This window comes from Coenobita brevimanus, chromosome 57 (assembly GCF_032717465.1).
Source record: "Coenobita brevimanus isolate Jiangsu-jjx chromosome 57, ASM3271746v2, whole genome shotgun sequence".
In the NCBI taxonomy this organism is placed as follows: Eukaryota; Metazoa; Arthropoda; class Malacostraca; order Decapoda; family Coenobitidae; genus Coenobita; species Coenobita brevimanus.
The window spans coordinates 7,698,764-7,725,296 of record NC_137010.1 but is presented as its reverse complement, the minus strand read 5'-3'; the positions used below and the strand labels follow the sequence as shown (position 1 = coordinate 7,725,296).

At 41.1% G+C, this 26,533-nt stretch overlaps 1 protein-coding gene across 1 annotated transcript in view; it reads left to right on the top strand.

The window, feature by feature from the left end:
- The window catches only part of LOC145402075 (multicopper oxidase 3-like), a 63,642-nt gene extending 38,038 nt beyond the window's left edge, over positions 1 to 25,604 (top strand). The window contains exons 9-15 of the mRNA XM_080274180.1: positions 1,131 to 1,277; positions 4,768 to 5,054; positions 6,398 to 6,584; positions 12,394 to 12,615; positions 14,235 to 14,344; positions 22,992 to 23,112; positions 25,096 to 25,604. Coding sequence (XP_080130306.1) covers positions 1,131 to 1,277; positions 4,768 to 5,054; positions 6,398 to 6,584; positions 12,394 to 12,615; positions 14,235 to 14,344; positions 22,992 to 23,112; positions 25,096 to 25,238 — 1,217 coding nt within the window. The 3' untranslated portion in view covers positions 25,239 to 25,604. The remainder of the gene's footprint in view (positions 1 to 1,130; positions 1,278 to 4,767; positions 5,055 to 6,397; positions 6,585 to 12,393; positions 12,616 to 14,234; positions 14,345 to 22,991; positions 23,113 to 25,095) is intronic.
- The last annotated feature ends 929 nt before the right edge of the window (positions 25,605 to 26,533 follow it).

The window sequence follows — 26,533 nt, the reverse complement described above, 5'->3', positions numbered from 1 at the left end:
CTGTCATTTAGAATACTGCCAAGTTCAGTTACTTCTCTCCCCAGTAGTGATCCTTCTACAGTCCCTACTTCATTTTATCATGTTTACTGAGTACATTTCTGATGTCTTTACAACTCACTACTGTACGACACCCTACCTTCTGTTTGAGTTGAAATTTTAATGGAATTTGTACCAAGAATTTCAGAGGGTAGAGTGACTAGTGAGTGGAGGTATGGGCCATTTCATCACATACCCAAATGTATGTGTGTTTCTCCTCTGGTTTCTGGGTCCTGTCCATCCAACCAATTTATCAGTCTGAAATATGGTTAGAATTATGATACAGTAGTGATGGTTAATATGAAATAGATACAGTACTAGTAAATCTTTAAACTTAGTGTCACTTAACCTATGTAGGCTTGTTCCCAAGGGCTGGTTGGGGTTTATTGCTCATGTAATGCCACTCAGGGATGAGTGAGGCTGGTCGCTTGCATCTTAAATGTCAGGACCAACTTGCCTAGCCTCAGGCTCCTATGCTCCTCATGGGGCAACACTGGATTAGATGATGAATGAATGAATGACCCCTTAACCCTTTCTAATTGAGAGGTTTCCCATGAACTGATCATACTTTTCATGTGCTAACAGGAGTATAGAATATATTTAAAAAAAAAAAATAATTACACTGACTGGGTTAATGAAGATTGCTTTTAACCTTTTTAGTATGAGACCCCTAGTGCTAAATAATACTGTTTGGGAGTAGTAAAAATGAGATACAAAAAATTCACACTGAAGGGTTTATACTGTATTGGGAAGCTGTTTTTATTGTAACTCATAGTTCTCAGTTAAGGTTACTTTTTCGGATGTTCAGTTATGAAGTTGCTAATGAAAAAACAGCAGTTTCTCTTTGTGTTACTAATAAATCTTAATACATAGTTGCTGTGAAGTCAGGTGATATTGTTTTACTGTGCTTATAACCCCATAAATATGAGCTTTGAAGTTGGTATGAATCTCTGAAAGTTGTTTCACTCTAGCAGCATTCTGCCTGCACACCTAAATATTGTGTGAGGAGTGACATCATCATATTGGAGGGATTAGGTTGACCAGATGTGTTATAATTTTACCCAAACGCCATGCATTGTATCTTATGTCCACAGGGAACAGGTACCGCCTGAGGCTGATAAATGCTGCAATCCTGAATTGTCCCATCACAGTGTCAATAGAACAGCACATTCTGACTGTCATTGCCAGCGATGGGAACCCTATATTGCCCATCAATGCCACATCACTGGTGGTCTATCCAGGTTAGTGTAATATTTTGAGTGTGTAGAGGGTGCATTTTAACACATTCATTGTTTTCATTGCTTATAATAACATAATAGTTTAACAGCATTTCAGTATGCAGTACATGTATATGATACAGTTCTCCATTTAAGTTTTATTTAATATATATATATATATATATATATATATATATATATATATATATTTTAATTTTAATAATTTTCATTTTTATTGATGCTTAGGGAGTTGTGTCAGCACTTGATAATTTTCTACACCAGCACTAATGATTACAATAAGTCATCTGCACTTGTGTGTGTCTAGTACAGCATGCTGTGATGATGTTTAGTTCAAAATGCAATGAAAAATGCTGACACTGGTATTTAAAAAATTCTCTTGCTTATTGCACCAATGATTGTGTTCAAGTAATGGGGTTTGAGATATGGAATGCTGTACATTATGCATTACAAGAAATATAGAAATTACACAGCTGGTATGTAATGCCCATAGTAAAAGGAATTTGGAGGATTAGAGACCCTTATAGATATAGAGATGTGACAGCTTCATTTTGGGTCCCACAGGATTGTGGTATTACTTCCACAAATATCAGATGTTGCCAGAGTAACAAATAATATTTATCCTAATCATTTAGATGTCATGGGAATCCTTACTTTCTGAAATCTGTCCATATTGATATACTATATATATATATATATGCTGTATAAACATGCACATACCTACCTACAGTCAGCGCTCACATAATGCGTGATCCTATAGTGCGAAACTTACATAACACGGGAAGCAAAATTTAATGCCCTAATTTAGTCTATCTATCTATCCCAAGACGCCATAATCCCGTACGGGGTGGCCATTTGTTTTACAGGGAGGGGCACTAACCCTCCACCAACCCACTTGACACGCAGGGAGCACATATGGATTAGTTATATGCTTACCACCCAGCATTGTAAATGGTTTCTTGGCTTACAGGAAACCATTTGGCTTGTCACTCAACGTAAAGCCACCTGTAACGGAAAGAAAAGCAATAAGTAGTGACAGGAAAGATGGGAGAAATAGGAAGAGAGGAGGGCAGGCACAGAAAAAGAATGATAAAGGCTAAGAAAGAAGTAGGCAGCATTACAACAAGTGAGTGGATGATGGTCGCCACCACCTACCACTATCACAATGCGCAAATGACAGACATTATGCGGTCGGAGGAAGTTGCTCATTTTGTTTTTAACACCATACGTGGCAACGATAGACATAATGCAGCCAGAACCCCCAAATTTTGGTTCAGACAGTCATAATGCGGCAAACTAGGATCATAAGGTGGTGGGAACATACACAATGCGGCCAGTGATAGTCATAGTGTGGGTTGCATCAGCCTGTGACGTATGGCTGTCACATGTCTGTGCAGGGTCTCGTAATGGCCGACTGAACATTCCTGCCCCAGTTTAGCCTACCCTCTCCCTGCACTCAGGCTGCACATATGCTCTGTGTGATCTTTTTGACCAGTAGGAGTCCTGTCCTGCCTTGGAACCCCACTTCACTTCCCCCCAACAAGCCCACAACCTCATCTATTCAAGGTGAGGAATCCTCCAGTGTTTGTGTGTACTGAAGTCTTTATTAGGTAGGCAGATGTCCTGGAAAAAACTTTGAAAATTGCCCCAAACGGTGAAGCACAGGTACCATGAAACCATGTAACATGTAAGCACGTGTCCCTATAATGCGGAAATCTCATAAAGCAAGAGCTTCAGGGTACAGTATTCCCATGTTATGTGAGCACTGACTGTATATACTGTATAGAGAGAGAGAGTGATGGAGAGAGCCGCAGAAAAATGTATACATGCTTTAACAGCTTATAAATCTGCATTTTTTTTTTTTTTTCTTTCCCAGGTGAGAATCACTCTTGAATATGGCCAATCCCAGACTTACATTCGACCAATGTAAGTTTGTACTGAAGTGGTACTGGAAAACAGAAAATATAAAAGATGACGAGACAGTGTTGAGTACCCTTCCAGAAAAATGTATACACAGTGTGTGTATTAACAGTAGCTATGGTGATTATTTGAAGGCTAAGTAAATACATTTATATTGAAGAATAAATGTTATAATAATGATATCCATCTTCAGTTGCACTCTTATGTAAGGTGTTCAAATTGTCCTCCCTGCACAATAATGCACTGCTCGCATCGTCGAAGCAAAGAGTTGCAGATGTCAAAGTTTCTCTTGTAATTTTGCGACACTTCTCTTCTTTTGTAATCTTTAATTCTTCAAGTGTATTTGGTTTTATGACATAAACTCTATTTTTAAGGTACCCACACAAGAAGAAGTCAAGTGGTGTTAAATCTGGTGAACGTGGAGGATACTCAACATTGCCTCTTCGTCTTCTTTTATGTTTTCTGTTTTCCTGTACCACTTCAGTACGAGCTTACGCTGGTCGAATGTTAGTCTGCGATTGGCCATATTCAAGGGTGATTCTCACCTGGAAAAGAAAAAGAAAATGCAGATTTATAAGCTGTTAAAGCGTGTAAACATTTTTCTAGGACACCCTGTATACATATATATAGAGAGAGAGGGGGCTGTATAGTGTTTTTATATTATCTGTCAAAAAATGAATACGCAGTTACAGTACTGTTATTTTTATTTTCACCATTGTGTGATGAAAATGAAATTTTCTTTGTCTTTGATTTATTTTTAACAATGCATTCGTTAAACTAATACATGCTGGTAAACAAGAAGTCAGTAATTAAGTCATTATGGTAATCTGGCATTTACATTCTGCTTAATATCCTAAAACATTCCTCGCTTGACTACTTGCTCCATCTTACATTTCTCTCTTGCATGTTGATTCACAATGAGGTACACTCACAAAATCTAGTTTTCAATTAAATTGGAAATAAATCATAAAATGCCTTTAATGGCAGTAAGACAGTAAATTAATGTTGTATTAGGTGGTGGCCAGGAGTCCAACAGTCCAACAAACAAGTTCCCATTATTTTCCTGTGAGCCTATATTTGGTGTGACTTTCATTTGAGACTGATTTATTAGTCTGCTAACCAGTAATGAAGAGTAGAAGGAGTGGAAGACAATATTATTAAGATAGTATACTATTGTAAATTTACTTACCTGGCTCAGCAGTCACCTTATATACCCAATATATCTTGTGGAATTTGTAGGCAGATCATAAACTGTACTGTAGTTATATTACATAATTTACAAAATTCCTGCATTCAAGTTGATAGTATGTTGTAAATACCACAATTTTTATATCACATTTTTAGTAATACAACAATGATGACATATGGAGTGAAAGATCCAAGATGGACTGTGGGAGACAGACATATCATGGTATTGAGTTCCTCAGCCAGTTATAAACCAGCAACACTGTCATATCTCTTATAGTCTCTAGGGTCTCTAGGAAGGATGAAAGGCAAACCAGGACTCTATAATGCCAAAGGCAGCTAGGCAGCATAAGATAAATCCACAGTTTACGTGTATGTGTTTCGCCAACAGGAGAACGCTGGGATGTTGTCATCACAGCTGATGTGCAAAAGTCTGGAACATTTTGGATGAGCTTCATGGGTGGTGTGGACTGTGCTGAGTCTGCTGCCCATCAGTTCTCCCTCCTGCAGTACCAGGAAGTTGTGCAGGGGTTATTGTTGGGGGTTGTGAAGCAAAGGGAGGGGCATCGAGGGGTGACAGAGGGAGCAGGGGCTAGCAGGGTGGAGATAGAAGACTCTGTGTTGCTACAGCAGATGACACCCAAACCCAAGTTCACTGAGGTTCCTCCAAGTGGCGTGGTGAGTCACAGCAACTTATTGAACTTCAGTAGGGCAGTCCTAGTTGGAAGTTGGATGCGTTTTCTCTAGTATCTCTCTCTCTCTTTTTAACAGGACACCGACTGGTACTTATATCAAATCTGGGGGACATTGATGGGTTAGCATTATGAATAGCAAGGAAACTTTGGAACTTTAATAGACAGTTTTTCTGCATTTTATGGTGGACTTGATATGAAACAAAGATACTGAGACTGCAAGAGGATTTTATGAAGGTGTGTGACTTTAACATGGGATGAATGAAAAATAATCAAAAGTGCAGTGGAAATGGAACTAATAAGGTCTGGAGTTTTCATAGAGCGGGTGTGATTAAGAATCATAGTGATTTGTGAACAGCAGGAGTAAGGAAGTTTGTTGATCACGGAAGGGAGGAGAGTGTGCTTAGACAGTGTGGTCATGTGGAAAGGCTGAATAAAGATAGGGTTGTAAAATGGGTATATATGAATGATTGGTGGGAGGACCTGTTGTAGGCCAAGAAGATAGGTGTATATGGTAAATGTGTTTGTGTTAAAAAGTGAGGTATGGAAGTTGATGATAGGAAAGTGATAATGGCCTTAAGTGATGGGTAAAGTATATACAGTGAAGCTCATGTCGAGGGTTTACCACTCCTTTTTTCAACGTGGTAATCAACACGACGACTATCTTACAGGGTGTATGTGAAGCTCTTTATAAAGAAAATTTAAAAAATATTTGTGCAGATGCTTTTACTTGTGATGTTGAGCCAGAATTTCCAGGACTTGAATGATATGTGAATGAGTGTGTGACCCATTTCACTGAGCATACTGTTGGTTATTCTACGATTTTCTTGCATCTAGATTGTATGTCATCCCATCTTGAAGTGGGAATTAGGGTGAAGCTGGTCGTTTTGAGCTTTGATAAAGATGTGTATATTTTGGGACACCAGTATTAAACTTCTTGGTATGGTGCAACTTAACTTAAGGCAACCAGAACCCTGTGGTAACCATTGGCTTCACTGATTTACTTCTGCAGATATTTCTTTTGCAGAAATTATGAAGGGCATTTATATTTACAAGTTGCTGGGTAGTTTAGTGGTCCAAGATGCCAGTTGGGGTGAAGGTCATGTGCTGTATATGCTTCACCTCATGAAGACTAATATGGGACTGGTTTAATCTAATGAAACTGATGAATAGCAATGGATGGATTTAGTATTGATGGAGATACACATGACAGAGATTGCACCACATGTGTGACTTGGCAGTTTTCCTGTTATTGTTTCTGGAAGCCTTTCACCCTATGTTCATGCATTAATGGGGCTGATGATTTAACTTGTGACCATTTTACTACAGCAAATAAACAGCATCAACAGCGCTTGTTATGAAGACCTTGTGTGTGTGGGCGATCTCCGCTCCCCACATACCATGCCGGAGGAATTACGCACACCCCGGGCTAATTTCACCTTCTACCTGGCGTTTGAGATGCGCAGGCTTAACAATGCGCATTATTATAACCGCATGTACTACAACTTTGACCTCAGTGAGTACAGGTTTATAGTTTTTCCCCATTAACTTTGCAGAGATTTCATATTTTTGCAGCTTATTTTGTGTAGGTCAGTGGCAGAATAAAGCCCCATCCACACTAGGGATCATACTGTGTGCTCTGTTGTGCATTATGTTGCTCAGCTTGTGTTGCTGAGTTTGGTGTTGTCCTTACTAGTACAAGTGGCAGTGCACGTTAATTAGTGTTGAGTTGCACGAGAAGGATGATGGATGCCAACACCGTGGCAGTTCAAGAGACTGTGCTGTGGAGCATTGTGGCACTGTGTTGTGCCAAAAAAGAAAATGAATTGGGAAAAGAAGATGTGATACAAACAGTAACTGCTCTCAACGGAAACCAGATGGCCACTGAGGGCATCATAGTGCGCACTGGCACCATGAAATGCCCTTTGGCCAGATTTGTCAGAAGTGTGCGGCGCAGACCCTCCGCGGCATGAAAACCCGAGTTGGGCAACATGACCCTTAAAGCCCCATCCACACTAGGGGTCCTCTGTTGTGTGTCATGGTGTTCAGCTCAGGTTTTTGTGCTGAGGAGGGTCTGTGCCGTGCGCTTCTGGCAAATCTGGCCAAGGAACATTTCATGGTGACAGTGCACGCTGCAATGTGGTGATGCCCCTTGCAGCAGTCATCTGGCGTCTGTTGAGAGGACTTGTATTTGTTTCGTTTCATTTTTAAAGGCTCCAACATGCTTGCATGCGTAGCCCTTGGTCACTCAAAGGTGGCTCTTCATGCTGCAAGATTTCTGGCAGCGTCTCTATTCAGTCTTTTATTCCTGAGGTCACACTCAATGAGTTCGTCCCAGGTTTTTTTCAGTCTGCCTCGTAACACTACCCCTAACGTTAATACTTCTCACTTTCTGCACCCAAATATCATCTCCCATCCTCTCCACATGCCCAGACCACCTCAATCTATGTTTATTTGAAGAATATTATTGTTGACATCGATTGAGGTAAGGTTGGAGGATGTGTGCAGCTGTGTTTGCGATTAGATGTGTACATAACACTAACATGTACAAATCAAAATGCAAACACAGCCACATACATTCTCCAACCATACCTCAACACACTACATGAATGGTTCACCTCAAACAGATTGAAAATAGCCCCAGCCAAATCTACAGCGACCCTTCTCACAAACTGGACAGCAGAACATAGTCACATTCCACACCTCACCATAAACCACACACACACACACACACACACACACACACACACACACACACACACACACACACACAGTTCTTTGTGTAATATATAATATGTCAGTGTCATTTAACCCGTCACGTCCCGAGCACTTTCACACCTCCGACACCCCCCAGTCCCGACCATTTTTGGATTTTTTTTTTTTTGGCTAAAACCTCCGTTTTTGGTGAGAAACATCGAAAATTCATAGAGAAATTGTTCACCTGAGGTTTAAAATACTCGATACACGTAGCAGTACCTCCTTACCTTACAGGGTTTTCTATCAGGCTGGCTGCAAAGAAAACGAGTTCTATGGGAGGATAACTATTCCACACCACTTATAAACGGTATTTATTTATTTATATGGTACGAATTTATATGTAGTACGAGAGTATATTGGTTTTCAAACAGTAATAAAGGCAATATAAGTATTGTTTCACTCACTAACTCATCACCATTCCTGACCTTCTTTTGCCACATTACCTGATCATCATTTCTGACTGTTTCTTCCTCTAATGCTATGTAAACTTTGTCCTCCACATTGTCATCGATTGGGGAATCACTCTGGCCCTGAATGTCTTTATTGGCCAGGTCACTGGTAACAGGTGAATTGCTGAGATAATGGGGGGGGGGAGGCTATGTGGTGTAAGGCATTGTCCCTGCTTGGCATCTTGTAGAGGAATAGGGGAAGGTGTCCTGTGTATACGTATGAAAAATCACGTGCGAAAATTGAAAATTGTGCAAATTAGGGACCTTGCAATTGCACAGCATACCAGTACGTCGTCGGGACTGGCAAATGCAAAATGTTGCAACGTACCCATACGTCGACAGGACGTCTCGGGTTAAACAACGCATGACAAACACTGAAAATAATTTAACAAAGACTCAATGCCCTAAGGTCACTTGCCCATACAACATTCAGACACAAGAAAGAAACCACCACCACAGTTTACAACCAATATATACATTCAGTGATGAACTATGCAAGCCCTACTTGGGCTTCTAATCTCACTGAAACACATTACAACACCCTTCAGACCATACAGAACAAGGCCCTAATTATTATCACAGGCTGCACAGCTACTACAACTACAGACCACCTACATCAAGAAACCAAAGTCCTTAAAGTCAAGGATCATCTAAACATGAGAGGCACACAAATTCTTGCTGCAGCCTTCACAAACCCACACCATCCAGTACACTACATGGCAGCACATCCACACACGCCAAGGAACCTGAAAACAACATCCAGCATATGCTATCATACACAAGTACTGTCATCTCTCCTCCCCATGCCTGCCTCAAACCAGCTTCCAGAAGTATACCCATGCTCAAATCACTTGCCACTCCATTCAGTCACTCAAAGACAACACACAGCTGCATGCACGGCCTCCTAATATCCACCCCTCTGAATCCTACCTCCCTCATGAGGACAGGGTCCACCTGCTCAGGCTGTGATGTGGGCATCATCCCGCCCTCTTGAGGTATCAGAAGAGGATGGATGACTCTGTCGCTGATGCCTGTCCAGGAAGCAGCACAGCACTGCATACTATTAAGCACATAATGGAAGACTGCATTGCACGCAATCACCTGTGCCAACAACACAATATACAGTACACTCCGTGAGAGCTCTGTGGGAAAGCCCTGTCTCGGCTGTGGCCTTCCATAGGGACTCGGGGCTGTTTGGCCAGACTGCCTACGGAACAACTGCTGTTACTACCATCTCAGTTTACGTCTCATCACAACACCAATACACTCCAGTCCCATCCTACCTCTCAACTCTTCCATCATAAACCCAGGCCCCCCCTCCCCCCCCAGGCCTTGTAGTCAAGAACACACTGCACATCCATCTAATCATTGTCATTTCTTTACGTTTGAGCCTGTGAATATTCTCTTCCTTTACTACCTAGGTCTCGCTGCCTTACAGCGTTACACTCCAAACACGTGCTGCTTGCAAAGATCGCTTAGCATGGGGGAAGAGCCCTCTCAATGTCAGGAGAGGCAACAACTCCCTGAACTTCTTCCAGCCACTCCTCACTCTAGCCATAGGGCTAGCTCCAGCCCCACCTCCATCACATAACATGTCATCCAAAGAACAAAACTCTTCCACACACTCAAAGAGACTCACCAGCAAGATCAATCTTTTCATGCCTGACAGTCCCCACATAATCTCCCCGACACACCGCACACATGAAATCAGCATTATCTCGCTGTCTGCCTCTAATACCACTACATCACTTATGCACTCACTAATCACAAACACTGCACAAGATGGTATTTACTTCCCACGTCTTGTGGCAAATCGCACGTGGCCACTCTCCCTCTTTGATAGTATCGTCACCAGCCTTAGATAGCATCACTTTTGTTTTATCTATATTTATTCTTATGCCCTTGTGCCCCATACCATCTCTCCACTTTATAAATATTTCCTCTGCCTTCCTTTAATTCTCTGCAGTCAACACCAAATCATCGTCATACAACATGTACCATGGGAGTCCATTTCTGAAGTTACGTGAGAGGGTTTCAGGTACCATAATAAACAACAAGGGACTCAAGCATGACCCCTGATGCACACCAGCATTCATGGAAAACTCATCACTCAAATCTCCATTCATTCTTACCTGGGTGCGAGCACCCGCATACTTGGCCATAACCACCCTAACCAGCCACTCCTTGATCTCAAATTTTCTCATTGCCCACTTCATCACCTCTGTAGGGACTTTGTCAAAGGCCTTCTCCAAATCAACGAAAACAAAGTACAGATCCCTTTTTTTTTTACCTATATAATTTTCCTGAAGCTGTCGAACAATGAATATGGCATCAGTGGTCGAACAGTGAATGTGGCATCAGAGATCTCTTTGTCTGGCATAAACCCAAACTGCATCTCATCAGTATTTTTTGATCTCCAGTATGACACAATGGCAGAAGAAAGTACACGAATTGAATGGTCAATTCATTTTATGGAACTGCTGAAGATACATCCATGTATCTAGCAAACAAGCAATACAAGGACAAGAACTTAAGAAATCATCATCATCATCATCATTATCATCATCATCATCTTCATCATTCAAACCTCCTTTCTCACCCTAGGGCAGGATGAGGAGTAGCAACATCCAGATAGCCTAAATTTGCCCAATCCAGTGGGCCATGCTTCCATTCGCTGGCTCTATCTGATATGCCAAAAACTTTCACCACATTCTGTAGCTTCACATAAATGTAGCCAATAGAATCAATCTGTTTATGTTAGGTGGGGACACCCATCATCCACTCACTCAGTGTGGGGATGCCTTATGGTCTTTACACTGAGTGACAACCCAAATGGTTTCCTGTACCCAGGAAACCATTTACTACGCTGGGTGGTAACCACATAACGGGTTTTTGGCCGGGTTAAGTGTCCCCCAGATTCCCCTATCTAAAATCACTTAATCATGGTAAATGTTTTGGATTGACTTAAGAAGTGCAAGTTTAAAATTATGTCGGGACAGCCAGGGCATGCACTACATCTTGTTTTTCCAATTTTTTTTTCCTTTTGGCACAACATAATGCCACAGTGCTCCACATCAGTCACTTGAACTGCTACGGTGTTGGTATCCATTCCCCTCCTCTTGCAGCTCAGCAGTAACTGGCAATTTGCTACCCATTGTACTAGTGTGGACACCATAGGCCTTAGCAACACGAGCTGGGCAACATGACGTGTAACAGAGCATGCAGCATGACCCCTGGTGTGGACAGTACATCTCCATAGCACTTTCTTGGGATGCCACAGTCTAGTGTTAATCTTTTGCTTGCAGCATTCAGGATGGAGAGATTTCAGATTTAGGCAAAGTTTTAGTGGATGGTTTAGTCAAGCAGTTGTTTATTCCATTTTCATCTGAAATATGTGTGCCTGTGGGATGGAACCAAGAATTTCAGATGCATGATTGATAATGGATGTATGGTCCATTTTTTGGGCATTGTGTTAATGGTTTTTCAAATACCATTCTTTTCTGTTCCTTGGTTCTACATGACCTATTTATTGGTGTGAAGTGAGATTGGGATAATGAGTTTTGTTAGTGCAGAAAGAATTAATGAAAGAGTGGAAATCTGCAGAAGATTTCTTTTCAGTGAAAATTAAACCAGTCAGTCAAACAGTCAGTCAGTCAAATGCCATTAATGAATTACCAAAGTGAGGTTGGTCGACTGCAGCTGTCTTTCATGGACAAGCTAAACTGTGATTTAAAACATGCTGATTACATTCCAACAGTTGCTGGAAACTGTTGAGAACAAAGAAATATCAGATGTACTGTAACATTTGTAACAATATGCGATCTCAACGTGGACTCTGACACTATACTTAAGCTGAATGTTTCCTGCCTAAGACTGATAACTGTATAACTGTTACCCAGCTTATAGCCATATTTCATTCTCAAAGTAGTACCTTCCAGAATCAGAGGTAGCTGTCCATCCACTACCCAGTGAAATTGAACAAGGAGCTAATATTAAGATATGTTATTTTTAGATGCCTACAAAACTGGAGATTGTAAGCTGAGAGAGATACAGGTCTACCATTTTCATGCAAAAAGTTAATTCTTGCAATAGATGCTGATGATGAGTTATGTATTGCAGTGGATGAGGACCAGCAAATCCCTACACCCCAGATCAACAACCTGACATCTGTACATCCAGCCAAACCTCTTCTGCTGGGTGTTGATGCAAGCACAAAGGAGCGAGTGTGCAATGCCGAACACCTCCCACCAGGCCTTACTTGCCACGATGACCACTGCGAGTGTCTCCACATGTATGAGGTTCCTCTGGGTGCCAGTGTGGACCTTGTGCTCATTGATGAAGGTAAATGTTGGTTGCATTTTGTAACCTTAAACCCCTTCATGATGAGAGGTATCCCTGAAGCTAAATAATGCTGTCTGATGGTAGCCATCTATCCAGTCGGTCCTGTAGGGTTGGGCAAATTAATTGGGAGGGAATTGGCCTAATTGGCCACTTTGCCGATTAATTGGTAATTAGCCTTTTGACCGACTAATGGGGGCTGATTACTTGGAGAAGCTTATTTCTGTCTTTTATACAGTACAGTACTAACTTGCGTAATGTATTAATGTCAGTATATGAGCATGGTGGTTTTACCAGAACTCTGATTTGCTCTCCAAAACATTTATGTCCGGCAAGTTCCTATACAAATGTACAGTATGTTAGTTACTGTACATTATCTATAATAGTTTTATGTGCTCTGTCTGTTTATTTTTACTATTTCCCATAGTACAAAACAGACATAATGAAAATAAAAGAACCATGTTTTTCATAGTTCTTCATAAAAATCAATTCATTTTCTGTACTATACACAACCATTTCTATTAGCATCTAGGATCACCACAAAAACAAGAAATATAGCAATTTCTAACATTACAACCAGGATGCACAGAACGAGATTTTGCAACAAAACAAAACTAGACTGTAGAAGAGTGGCAAATGACTAAAATTATTTGCAATCCATACGGGAGATGGTGGTTGGGCAGTAAACAAAGTAAAAAATAACAGCAGGGTGATGTCTTTAAATTTGTGCTACCAATAATTTCAAGAAGATTAATCCCATTTAAAATTTTTTAATAGTTGACCGATTAATCGTTATTGGCCGATTATTGAGCACTGATTAATGGGTAATCAGTAATTGGCAAAACTGCTTATTGACCCAGCCCTGCGGTCCTGTGATACAGTAGCATGAATAAAATGAAAATGTTGTCCTTATTATTAAGAGGTTAATGGTAGTTGGTTTTAATCCCTTTGGTTAAAGAGGTTCTACTGAAGTTGAGTCCAACTGTTAAGTGGTAGCAAGAATAACATGAAACAAGTTATCATACTGAAAGGTTGAAATAGTTTCCTACAATAGTTAGGATTAAACACATATGTTGATGAAATTATATGTTACACTGATGATGATAAAGTACAGTAGATGAAGCTGTGGAAGATAAGAAGCATTGTCGGACAATAATAGGAATAAGTAATATAATTTGTCTTTGGACTGCAGTGAGGGCAACTAAATTATGCTACTGTAGTAAAGTGGATGGCATGAAGAGAAGAGATGAACCATATACAGTAATTATGGGTGTGGAATCTCCCTGAACTGGGTTAATTAGTTTGGCTTTATTCAAAATGATATGCTTAAACTTCACACATTGCTCAAGAATAAAGGAGAAACAGTTTATGGTAGGAGATATATTGGAACCTGCTGTATTTACATTTTGCAGTGCTTAATGCTTGCCTTAGTCTTGCACACCTGCTGGCTGCACAGAATGATATGGTTGATAATGTTTGATAAGGTTCATCTCCCAGAGGCACCTTGGATCAACTTGGCAGTGTTTTGTCTCAGGTAGTTGAATGACATATACTGTGTGTGTGTGTGTGTGTGTGCTGGTATATCTTTTCCAAATAATCTAGCCCAGCCATTCATCTCCCAGGGCAGTATGGTGATGAGAACCACCCAGTACACCTCCATGGCCACCACTTCTGGGTGCTGGGGCAGGACAGACCTATTGATCTCGTGGATGCCAACATCACACGTGCACAAGTACGTCACACAATAGGGTTTTGATGAATAAGAGATCATAACTCCCCCCTTATTTTTATTTATTTATTTTTCTCCCCTCCTTAAGGTTCATTTCCTAGAGGCACCCTGGATCAGTTCAGCAGGGTTTGCCGTGTAGTTGAATGATACATAAACTGTACAGTATATGTCCTTTTTAATTAATCTTGTCCTATCATCCCATGGCATCCATAATGTTGCCATTTTTCTCCTGAAGTCATATATGTCTGACAGATCGCAGACTGTGGTAGTGGACCATGCATACTTGGACTCATTTCCCTAACTGTCTGGAGTCCCTTAACCCCTAAAAGACAGGTGGCTGCGTATGGTGTCCAAGGGTACTGGGGTCAAAAATACAGGTGTCCGCATATGCGGTCATGTCCCCCCACCCCCCACACCCACCCCCTACCACAACACCCACACACCAACCCCTCGCTGCCTCCTCAACACCCCCACCCCCTTTCCTCCAACTCCCTCCACAGCCCCCCAACCCCCCCCTCTACCCCTACCACTCCCAACCCCACACCACCTACTTCCTACACCCCCCACCATCCACCCCCACACCCCTACTACCCCCATCCCCCCAACCACCCCAGTCCCCCACATTACCCCCACCACTCCTACTCCCTACCCCCCAACCTCCCATACCCCCTTCCCCCAAACCCCACCCCTCCAACCTGCACTGCCACCCCCATCCCTCTATCCACCCACATCCTACCCCCTCACACCTGCCTCAGCCACCCAGCCCACCCCACAACCCCACCACCACCATCCCCCACAAACCCCCCACCATATCGCATCTGCCAATTATGCCCGTCCTGAGCGTGTCAAAACATTCCGATGCTTGTCTGTTAGGGGTTAAGGATCCAATTTAGGTCCAATTCCATTTACAGTTTATCATCATCCAGACCTCCTTTCCCACCCTAGGGTGGGGTGAAGAGTAGCGACATCCACACAGCCTATGTTTGCCCAGTTCAATGGACCATGCATCCATTCACCTATCATTCAAGTCCATGGAATCCTGGCTTCATCAGATAGGGGGGGGGGGGAATTATCACATTCTGTAACTTCACATATACCCATCTGATAGAGCCAGTCTGAATGCTATCATGTTAAAAAGGGGTGCCAAATCCTTGGTTATGCTTCTTCGCACAAAAATCATCCGGCCAGCTCGGTCTCTTGTCAGTCCCTTAGCTTTGCCAACTTCCATACCTTTCATCCTCACACACTCATCCACCATATCCTTCCACTTTCTTGACTCACCTAACCTCCTCCCTCCTTCAAAGTCACTCAGATATACCTTTTTCCCCAGTCTGTTGTCATCCATTCTCTCCAAATGACCAAACCATCTCCGTACACTTTCTTCGATTCTGGTGTCCACAGACTTCCTCACTCTGCATCTTTCATGAATCACATTATTCCGTATGCTATCCGCTCTCCCTACTCCACATACATTCTTCAGCAGTCCCATCTCCACTGCTCTTACTCTTGGCTTCTCATTTTCATGTCACACCATAGTCTCACATCCGTATGTTAAAGTTAGCACTAACGCTCCTTCATGTAAACCTCGCACAACTGCAGCACTCAAGCCTCTGTTTTTATCACGGCCTTTATAGCACCAGCTACTTTTCTTTTCTTCTTTGTATCACTATTTTCCACTTCTTCTGCACATTTTCCTCTTTTTCTATCACTGTCCTCAGGGATTTGAACTCACCAATTCCAGTCTCTTTCCATTCACTGTAACATCACACTAGGAGTCACCTTTTCTCTCAGTAACCATCACTTTACTCTTTTCTACATTTACTCTTAAGGCACGTTGCTCACAGACATCTACAGAACTCTGTACTAGTCTACCAAGCTTTTGTCTGGTATTTGCAGGTAGCACTGCATCATCAGCATACAACAAATTTGAGATATTCCATCCATCACCAACGCCATCCCTCTCTCTGTTACTCATATTTTTACTTCTCTCATCACCCCATCCATATACAGTATATATTGAACAACCATGGGGACATCACACAACCTTGTTGCATGCTCACAATGATATGATCATGAACCTTTCTCTTAGGTACCCATTTACCCTTACACATGCCTCACTACCATCATAAAAACTCTTGACGGCACCTAGCAGTTTACCATCATCACCTTACAATGCACAAAACCTTCCACAATCCATCCCTGCCTGCTTTGTCATGTGCTTTTTCCGGATCCATAAATGCCATAAACGCCTTGTAGTCATTCTCACGCTCCTTCTCCACTATCTGTCTCTCTGAAAATATTTGATTCACACATCCTCTGCCACTCTTAAAGCCATCCTGTTCTTCGCTCACTACTTCTGATATCTCTCTTACTTTATAATAAATCTTCCATATACATCCCTACAACACTCAGTAGACTTATGCCACGATAATTCATGCACTCACTTCGCTCACCTTTATTTTTGTACAGGAATATACTGCCATTTTCCACTCTACAGTACTGGCACAGTTTCACTCATCTATTCCTTTTTACGTATCTTCAACACGCACATCATTCTGCCCTCTCCACAACACATAATCATCTCTTCATACACATCAACCGCAGGTGCTTTCCCATTTTTCAGCTGCTTTGCCACGTTCTTCACCTCTGCGAGTGTCACTTTTCCTGGCACTGCATTCCATCTCTGTACACCCCCCAAACCAATCATGTTAACAGTCAATTTGCTTTCTCCATTCCCTTTCATCAGACTTTCAAAATATTCCTTGCATCTGGTCCTTATTTCATCCCCATGGGTTAATAATCTACCACTTACATCCTTCACACTTTCACATTTCTTTCTACTGTCACTTCTACATTTCTGCACCTCTTTCCAGAACAACTTCCTGTTTTCAGAGTAATTTGCATTCATTTTTCTTCCTAGATCATTTACCTCCTCCTTTTTCCTCTTCACTAGTCTCTTTACATGCTTCTTGCTGTCAATATATATTCAGTTCTTATTTCAACTGAACCCCTGTCCTGTATCCACTCTAGCCACTTCCTCTTTTCTTCCACTGCTCTCTTAACCTCTTCATCCCACCATGCCATACCTTTCTTCCTCGTTGCTACTCATGCCACACTACACACCACTTTAGCATTCCTAATGAAGCAATCCCTATATATACATTCCACAAGCTATCCAGATCCATTTCATCCCAATTCAAAGATCCTAACTCATCCCCTACATTGGCCCTGTATTCATCTGCCATTTCTTTGATCCTCAGTCTCTCTCCCTGACAGCTACTCTCTCTCTTGGTCCACCTCACTCCTTTCAGCTTGATCATGCATACCACAATCATATGATCTGACAAACCCCCACATCGTCCTCTCACTGCCCTTATATCAGCAACACTTCCCTGCATTGATTTTTCTACAAGCACGTAATCAGTCAGGCTCCTTGCAACATGATCTCCATTCCCTCTATACCATGTGTATTTATGTACATCTTTGTGTTTAAAATAAGAATTGCAAATGCACAACCTCCTTGACAAATGTCCTTCAGTCGCTTCCCATTATCATTCTCTCCTGGTATTCCATTATTATCCATTATATCATTCTCAGGACCATTGCCTACTCTTCCATTCATGTCTCCCATTACAAACACTTTATAACTCCTGGGCATTTCTCCTACTAATTAACCCAGCTCATCCCAAAATCTGTCATTCTCAGTCTCGCTTCTGTCATCATACGGTGCATAGGTGCATACGCAACAAGCACTGCCACTTTCACCTTCTCAAACTTGAACTTGACATACTTGCATCTTGAGCTGACACATTTGTAATCTCTCATTCCACTCTGCCACACTTCATGCATCAACAGAGCAACTCCTTCCTTGCATCTTCCTCGCCTATTCATGCCCAACCCTACACATTTTACACCCTCCCACTCCTTAACTTCACACCCTTTCATCGTAGTTTCACACAGTGCTGTCATGGCATGTCTCGCACTGTTGAACACATTCACCACTTCCACCCTCTTATTCTCCTCATTCACACCTCTCACATTTCACATGGCCATGTGAATCTGCCCATTTGGTTTGGGCCCTGGACAGGTATTGGGCCCTCCGAGGCTCTCCAAAATGTTTGCCATAATTTAGTGATTTTAGATAGGGGTATGTGGGGGACACTTAACCCGGCCAGAAACTCCGGTTATATAGTTATCACCCAGCGTAGTAAATGGTTTCCTAGGTACAGGAAACCATTTGGCTTGTCACTCAGTGTAGAGACCATAAAGGCAACACTACATTGAGTGAGTGGATGATGGGCACACCAACCTACAGTTTATACAAGTAGTTTATGATCCCCACTTGATGCACATGATGTACTGTATCCTGTAATTTTTATGCCAATAACAAGATTTATGTTAAGATGGCTGATATTTATAACTACAAATAAACTGGAATCCTTAATGTCTGATATTACGATCTTGATGGTAAAGAGAAGACTTTAGTCGAATGATGGTAAAACAGAAATCATTATTATTCAGGGAAACAGAAGGGATGATGATGCTGATGGTGCACCGACTCTGAAGACTGGATAGTCACAGCTTCTTCCTGCCTGTTATATTTGAAATCTGGTTGTACATTTCAGTTTGAAACTAAATTACAAAGAACATGTTAACCAAGTCAGAAGTTGTAACTTGCATATCAGAAACCTATATTCTGTGAAACAGTTTCTAAATAGACAGTGCCTAACACTGGTCCATACACTGGTTTTGTCTCATGCTAATTATTGCAGTTCATTATGGGTTGGTCTTTCAAATAATCTACTAAAGAAGGATCTGTGTTGAATAGAGCAGCAAGGCTTATCTTTGGCCTTCCCCCAAGAATCCCTACCGCCTTATCTCTCATGAGTTACATTCATTGCCAGTAAAGGCTAGAATAGCATTTAAACTCTCATTACTTTCAGGGTTCTTCTGCATGATGAACCAAAGTATCTTGCCGAATTGTTGAAACTTTTGCCGGTGTGCCCAGGTGTTACATTCTAAAGCTCCGATGATCCCTTGCCCTTACGTAAAGCTGTTCACCAATCTTCTTTCTCTGATTGATCTTTTTACTATACTGCCTGCCCCTAGGCTGTATAATAAATTGAGGCAATTGATGCCTGTTGAATCTTTTAACAGGCAGCTCAGAACTTTTCTCTTTTCAAGGAACTATGAACTGGGGAGAGGTGTTGTGATGAACAATTTTAGGGTTTAAATTGCTACCACTTCTGCTGACTGAGTTTGTATATGAATGATAACATAGCTATTATTATTTTTCTTGAAAAGTGTTGAAAGTGTATAGCATGCTTGCAACTTCCTTATTGGAAGAATTAATGCTTTTGAGAAACAAAAGACAAGATTATTATTATTATTATTATTATTAATATTATTATGGAGAGACAGGCTGACGAATGAGGATATAAAGGAGCGTTGTGGTGTGGATGTGGATGTGATAGGAAGCGTTATGAGGAACACATTGAGGTGGTTTGGCCATGTGGAGAGGATGGAGGGTGAAAGACTGATGAAGAGAGTGTATGTGAATGAGGTGGAGGGGGGAAGAGGGAGGGGGAGGCTGAGGATGAGATGGAGGGATGGGGTGGAGAGGTAGATGAGAGAGGGGGGTGTGAGACTGTGAGTTGGGAGCAGGGCAGTGAAATGGCCGGGGACAGGGCGACGTGGAGGCGATTTGTTTGTGGCCACCCCAAACGGGATTGAGGTGTCTGGCGATAGATAGATAGATTATTATTATTATTTTTATTATTATTACTGCCTGGTTTTCGCTAATTTATTTATGAAATGATCGATAGCCATGTGAGCGAAGGTAATCATATATACAGTTGATCATAAATGCTGCTTAAGCTTAAGAAAGTTTATAACTATGAGCAAAAGTTAAGACTGAAGGGTAGAGGATTACCATTGAGAAACTGAGGATTAAGCATGATTACCAGAGAGAAATTGAGGATTATGGATGGGAATAGTTGTGGAGAATTAGAATTAGGTATGGTAGCTAAACCATAAGCATTAAAATGTACTCTAGAGCAGGGGTTCTCAACCAGAGGGGAATTCCCCCCCAGGGGGGGAATTTAAGTGTCTCAGGGGGGGAATTGTGGCCATAGAATGGCAAGCTCAAGCTGTTGTTATATTCATCTTTTTATTGCCTCTGAACACAAAACATAATGTGCATCAGTTAGGCCCAATTTTTTTTCCTCAGTGTATTGTTATTTTTATAATAATTAAGGAATAGTGTGAAAAATAATGGAAGAGAAAATTTTCTCTCAGGTCTGTTTGAGTTGTTTCTGTGAGTGAAAAAATATGTGTGTACGTGTGGTCTGAGGTGGAGGAGGAGGCTTGCCCTCTTGCGTGTCTAATTCCTGTGTGTTCATCCTGTCAGCTTGTTTTGTTTGCCTAAGTTGGGGAAATGGTGAAGGAACTACCAAAACCTCTCAAATCAAGGGGAATTTCATCTCGACTAAAAAAAAATGCAATTTTTTTTTACGTATTTTATAAACTGAAACCCTGAGAGAGAGAGAGAGAGTCGTCATATTCCTGTACCGTCAGGTTTTCGTTTTGGACGTGTACAGAGTAGTGACGCTGTTGGTCCTCATGCCTCGGTAGATTCTGTCACCGTCATTATTTTATGCGTATTATTCCGGTAAAGTGGGGTTGGTGGAGGATTAGTGCCCCTCCCTGTAAAACAATTAACTCTAAGCCCTTGGCCACCCCGTGTGGGATACATGGCGTCTGGCAATGGATGGATGGATGGATTCTGGTAAACACCTTATGAGTAAGACAGTCTTGGAAAGGGGGGAATGACATTCTGCCATATGGTTGAAGGGGTGAATGGGGCAAAAAAGGTTGAGAATCACTGCTGTAGAGAATTACATTTGGGAATCTGAGTTAGGAATGGGAATAACTGTGGAGAATTAGGAATAGGTGTTATTGCCAGAGAGTCAGGAGAAAGATTGGGAGCTGTAGAATTAGATGAGGAATTTTGATATTGGTCTGTTTGGTCTAGTTGTGTGAAGTGGCAGTTAGGATGATGTGCAGGTGTTGTATGAATCAGTTTGAATCTCCAAGAGGTGACTGGAGATAATTTTTGTGCTCACTTCACACCTCTTTTTTTCTTATACAGGGGTACACCTCTTTTTCACTCTGCTGGAACAGTTTCGCTCATCCAAGCTTTCTTACATATCTAACCAACTCTTCATTCTGCTCTCTGGACACATTTAATAATTTCTCCATAACCTCTTCAACACCTGCTGCCTTTTCATTCTTCAGTTGCTACACATCATTCTTCAGTTCTGCCAGTGTCATGTTTCCTGGTAATTATAAATTCCTTCTGTGCACACCATCAGAACTAATCATGTTTAGAGCCACTGTGCTCTCACCATTCCCATTCATCAGCTTTTCAAAACATTCTGTCCATCTGCTTCATACTTCACTTTCCATTAGTTAGTATTCTTTTACTTTTATCCCTCACACTTTTACACTTTTTTTTGCACCTCATTCCAGAACAGTTTCAAAGTAATTTGCATTCATTTTTCTTTCAAGATCATCATTTACTTCCTTTTTCCACATCACAAGGTTCTTCACATACATCTTACTCTCAATGTATTTTCTTTTTTCATATGAACCCCTTTCCTGCAACCATTCATCACTTCTTCCTCATTCCTTCCACAGTCTCTTAATCCCACCACACTGTACCTTTTTTCTTTGCTAGCTGTGTGACACCACACATCACTTTGGGATTCCTAATTAAGCATTCCTTATAAGTATTCCACAAGTTGACCAGATCCACTTCCTCCCAGTTTATTGGCTGCAACTCCATTACTGCACTTTAGCCTGGTATTCATCTGCCACTTCTTTGTGTCTCAGCTTAACACAAGCGTATCTCAAATCCTGTATGCTGTACTGCAGTTATGTTTATACAATCCTTGTCCGTCTCTCTCTCTCTTTTTCTTAGTTTATCAGCTTACTCTTGCATGCCACAATCATATGATCAGATAAACCTCTGCATCATCATCTCTGCCCTTGTATCGGCAACACTCCAAAGCCTTATTCTCTCTACTAGGACATAATCACTTAGGTTGTTTTCAGCACTGTCTCCATTCATAAGCTGTTCATCCATCATCCAATCCTACATTGCCCCATGAGGAGCGTAGGAGCCCGGGGCTAGGCAGTTGGTCCCGACATTTAAGATGAGAGTGACCAGCCTTGCTCATCCCTGAGTGGCATTACATGAGCAATCTACCCCAACCACCCCTTGGATAAAAACTTCACTGGCTCAGTCCGATTGGAGCGCAATAATTACCCACTATACCACCAGGCACCAAAATTTGGTTATATGGTTACCACCCAGCTTAGTAAATGGTCTCCTGGTGCACAGGAAACCATTTGGCTTGTCACTCAGTGTAGAGTCACCCACAGGCTGAAGGAAGTGGAAAGAATGAAGGAAAGAAAGACAGAAGAGGGAGTGTAAAGTCATCCGTAGGCAGAAGGACAAGGAAAAAATGAAGGAAAGACAGAAGAGAATGGAAGGAAAGAAGGATGGAGAGGAAAGAGCAGACACCTGAGAGCAGCACTACATTGAGTGAGTGGTTTACTTATTTATATTTATATTTTGGTGTTTCAGGTGATGGAAATGGATGCCCGAGGTGAGCTTGTGAGAAACCTTGACCGTCCCATTCAGAAGGACACAGTCACCATCCCAGATGCAGGCTACACCATTGTCAGGTTCCATGCAACTAACCCAGGTAATGCATGCCTACTGTATAGAGCTCTTTGCTGTACACATTTACAACAGTGGCCACATATTCTAGGTTATTCGTGCTTCTTTTCATATTTTTTCAGCACAAACAAATATTGTTAACTGCAAGGATATCAGAGAGAGCAAACAATCCACCATCTCCATCCTGTGTATCCTCATACATGTGAAAAATCCATTTGGTAATGCATTATTCTGATTCTTTACCAAACGAATTTTTCATTACCAAATTGGCCCACACTTGGTAATGAAAAATACCAAATGGCAACCCTGACAGGGGAGGGGGGAGGGGGAGGAAGGAAGGGGTGAAGGGACCATGGTGTAACAGCTGTTCGGTGCCACGCGGCAATTTCAAATTATGGGAGGGAATAAAGTCAGATTTTTTTCGAATTTTTTGCGGTTTTTGGCCCATTTTGGGAATATTGGATCCCAGGACTATTATGGCCGGTTAGTGGGGATGTTCGGATATCAGAGGGATTACTGTATAATTAGTGAAGAATAAATGCTAGCTTTACGAATTTGGTAATGAAAATTGAGGAGTTTTGTAATGTGGCCATTGCGATTTGGCAACTCTGTTTCCCTGTCTTCAACACTGTCCAACAGCTACTGCCTAACTTCGATCGCGAGTAGATGCTTATCACAGTGGAAGCCACACGTGCTCGTTTTTTGTGAATAAACAGTGAATAAACTGCAATACCTCGCCACTAGACCACATGGGAATTTACAGTGTTGTGCAGTGTTAAGAAATTAGAATTTAGAGTGCAAAGGATTAACTGTGGAGTGCAAATTGGCAGTTGAAACTGGCGTGGTGCAGTTAAGAACAATGTGCCGTGTTAAACAATTATAACTCACAGTGCAAAGAATTGAGTGCAGCACAACACTGGATTACTGTATGTGCTTCAAGAGCATTTTCACCACTGCCAAAGCCTTAGAGAAGCCGGCCACAGACGTGCTGTAAGTATCCTTGCTGAGGTACAGTCACTTCTGATTCCTCATTCTTTGGTTCCTTTTCATTTATTTCATGCTTTATGTCCATTATTGGTGTGAATAGGGTCTTAAATAGGTTTAAATAGGTGCTATGCATGTCCGGTAGGGAGTTATTTAAGTGGCTTTCAAAGTTAGGCTGGGTTAGGGTCCTTAAGTACCAGTCCAGGAGCCAGGGGCCCATTTTCTGGATGGGACCACTTTCCGGACAAGCCTTTGGCTCTACTACGTCGGATAGTAGATATATATATATATATATATATATATATATATATATATATATATATATGTGATATGTATGAAGGGAAAAAGAGACTGAGAATGGGGTGTAGGAGTACTTGAGGGAGGTTTATGTAAGGGTTGCTGGCAGATGTTAACCATGAACAAAGCAGGGGAGTACATGAGGAAGGTTGGTGAAGGAAATGAATGGAAGAAAAGGGAGACCAATAAAAGGTAGGGGAATCCATAAGGAAGCTGTTGTATGAAGTGAATCAGAGAAGCGGGTGCCAAAGAACAAGATGTGGGACAAGAAGGGAAAGAGCATGAAGGAAATGTGTATACAATGGAGGTGGGTAGATGTCGGGAACCAAGAAAGAGCTGGCAGTGCAGGCTGGGGAGTTCACAAAGGAATATAATGTATGACAGGGAGGTGGGTGGAAGGGGGAGAGGGAGATTCAGTTTCACTTTCATATACATGTCCCCTGAAAATTTAGAGTTTGTTTTAAAAACATCTGTCATAATAATTTTATTACTACTTATCATTAGGTATCATCTTAACCCAAGTACCCTTTATTGCAGCAGGGTGATTAGACTCCAGAAACAGAAGATAAAGATAATCAGTCAGTCCTTTATTACAAGGGGCATAGGAGACTTGAGGCTGGGCTAATTGTTTCCAAACTTTAATAGGTTAGGTATAATCCAGACATAGGAAAAGAAAAATGTGAAGTAAGAGGAACTATCAATTTAAATAATTACCCCTGCATTTCAGGGTACTGGCTGCTGCACTGTCACCTGCTCTTCCACTCTGTGATTGGAATGGATTTGGTATTTAAGGTTGGTGAGGACACAGACATTCCCGCACCCCCACCAGGATTTCCCACCTGTGGCAACTACAAGGGAGTTGAGCTCTAACCAGGGACAGGCCATGGGGGGACTGAATTCAAAACAAAGGTTGTGTAAGTTGGATTGAAAGACTGTACATAACTGGAATTTAAGACTTTATGAACTTGAGTGAATAGTCATATGAGTTCAGAATTAAAATTTTTATGGGTTTAAAGTGATAGAGTGTATGAGCTCAGTGGATATATTGTGTGAGCCTGGAATGTGAATGGATAAACTCAGTAAGAAAGACTGGTTATTCTAGGACTGAACAGTGTGATAAAAGACTAATGTGAATATGTTTAGCTGGGAATTAAAATATATATATATATATATATATATATATATATATATATATATATATATATATATATATATATATATATAATATGATTGAAACTTTAAAAATAAGTGAATTTTGTACTGGAAAACTAAACATATGAAGGCAAGTTGGGTATTACATAAAATATTAATTAGGGAAAGAACTTCACCCATTGTTAAACTTGCAGTGATTTGCAGTTGGTGAGCGATTCTGACAAGTCGAGGGATGAAATACATGCTGGGACTTCATTAGGAACATGTAAGGAACAAGGAAGACAGAATATGATGCAAGTTGGAGTACTGTATGTGGCATAAAAGGTGAAATTTAATACATTATGAATGGGATACTATACAGTATCTGACATGGATAAAAGAAAACAAGGAGATGCTTGTAATACGTTTGGAAAACATAAGTAGTTTGTCAGAAAGCAGATCTGGAATCCATAAAGTATTGATAATAATTCTAGTTAAAAATCTAAAATATGATAGTGACTGTGGTAACTAGGAGCAAGATGGGGAAGCAGTTAAGTTATACTGTATAATGGGGTTTTCTGTGTATAGTGATCATAGAGGAATGGTGAGCAACAAAAGATTGCAAGGGAATATTGCATCAGTAAATGATGTGGTACACAAGTGACAAAATGAAATGTTTTGGAGAAAATTAACTGAAAAATTTGGCAAAAAATTAATAAATATGCAATTATTGTTGGTGTAAAAGTAACCAACATCTGCTTTATGTGCACTCAGTGCTGTGACAATCATTTTGTAGTATAAGAATTAAAAAAAAAAAAAAAATGTGATAAACTTTACAAATGAATAGGCACATGCCCATATGATATGCAGCATTGTGGTCATTAGTATTGTATTACTAATAGTAAGTAAACTCCGAGTTCAAAATCCATCCAATAATACAGTACAATGTGACCAAAGCAGTTTTGAAGTTTGGTAATTCGTTTCAATATGAAAAGGTAGAAACACCTACACCAAACTGCAAATGGCTTTGCAGT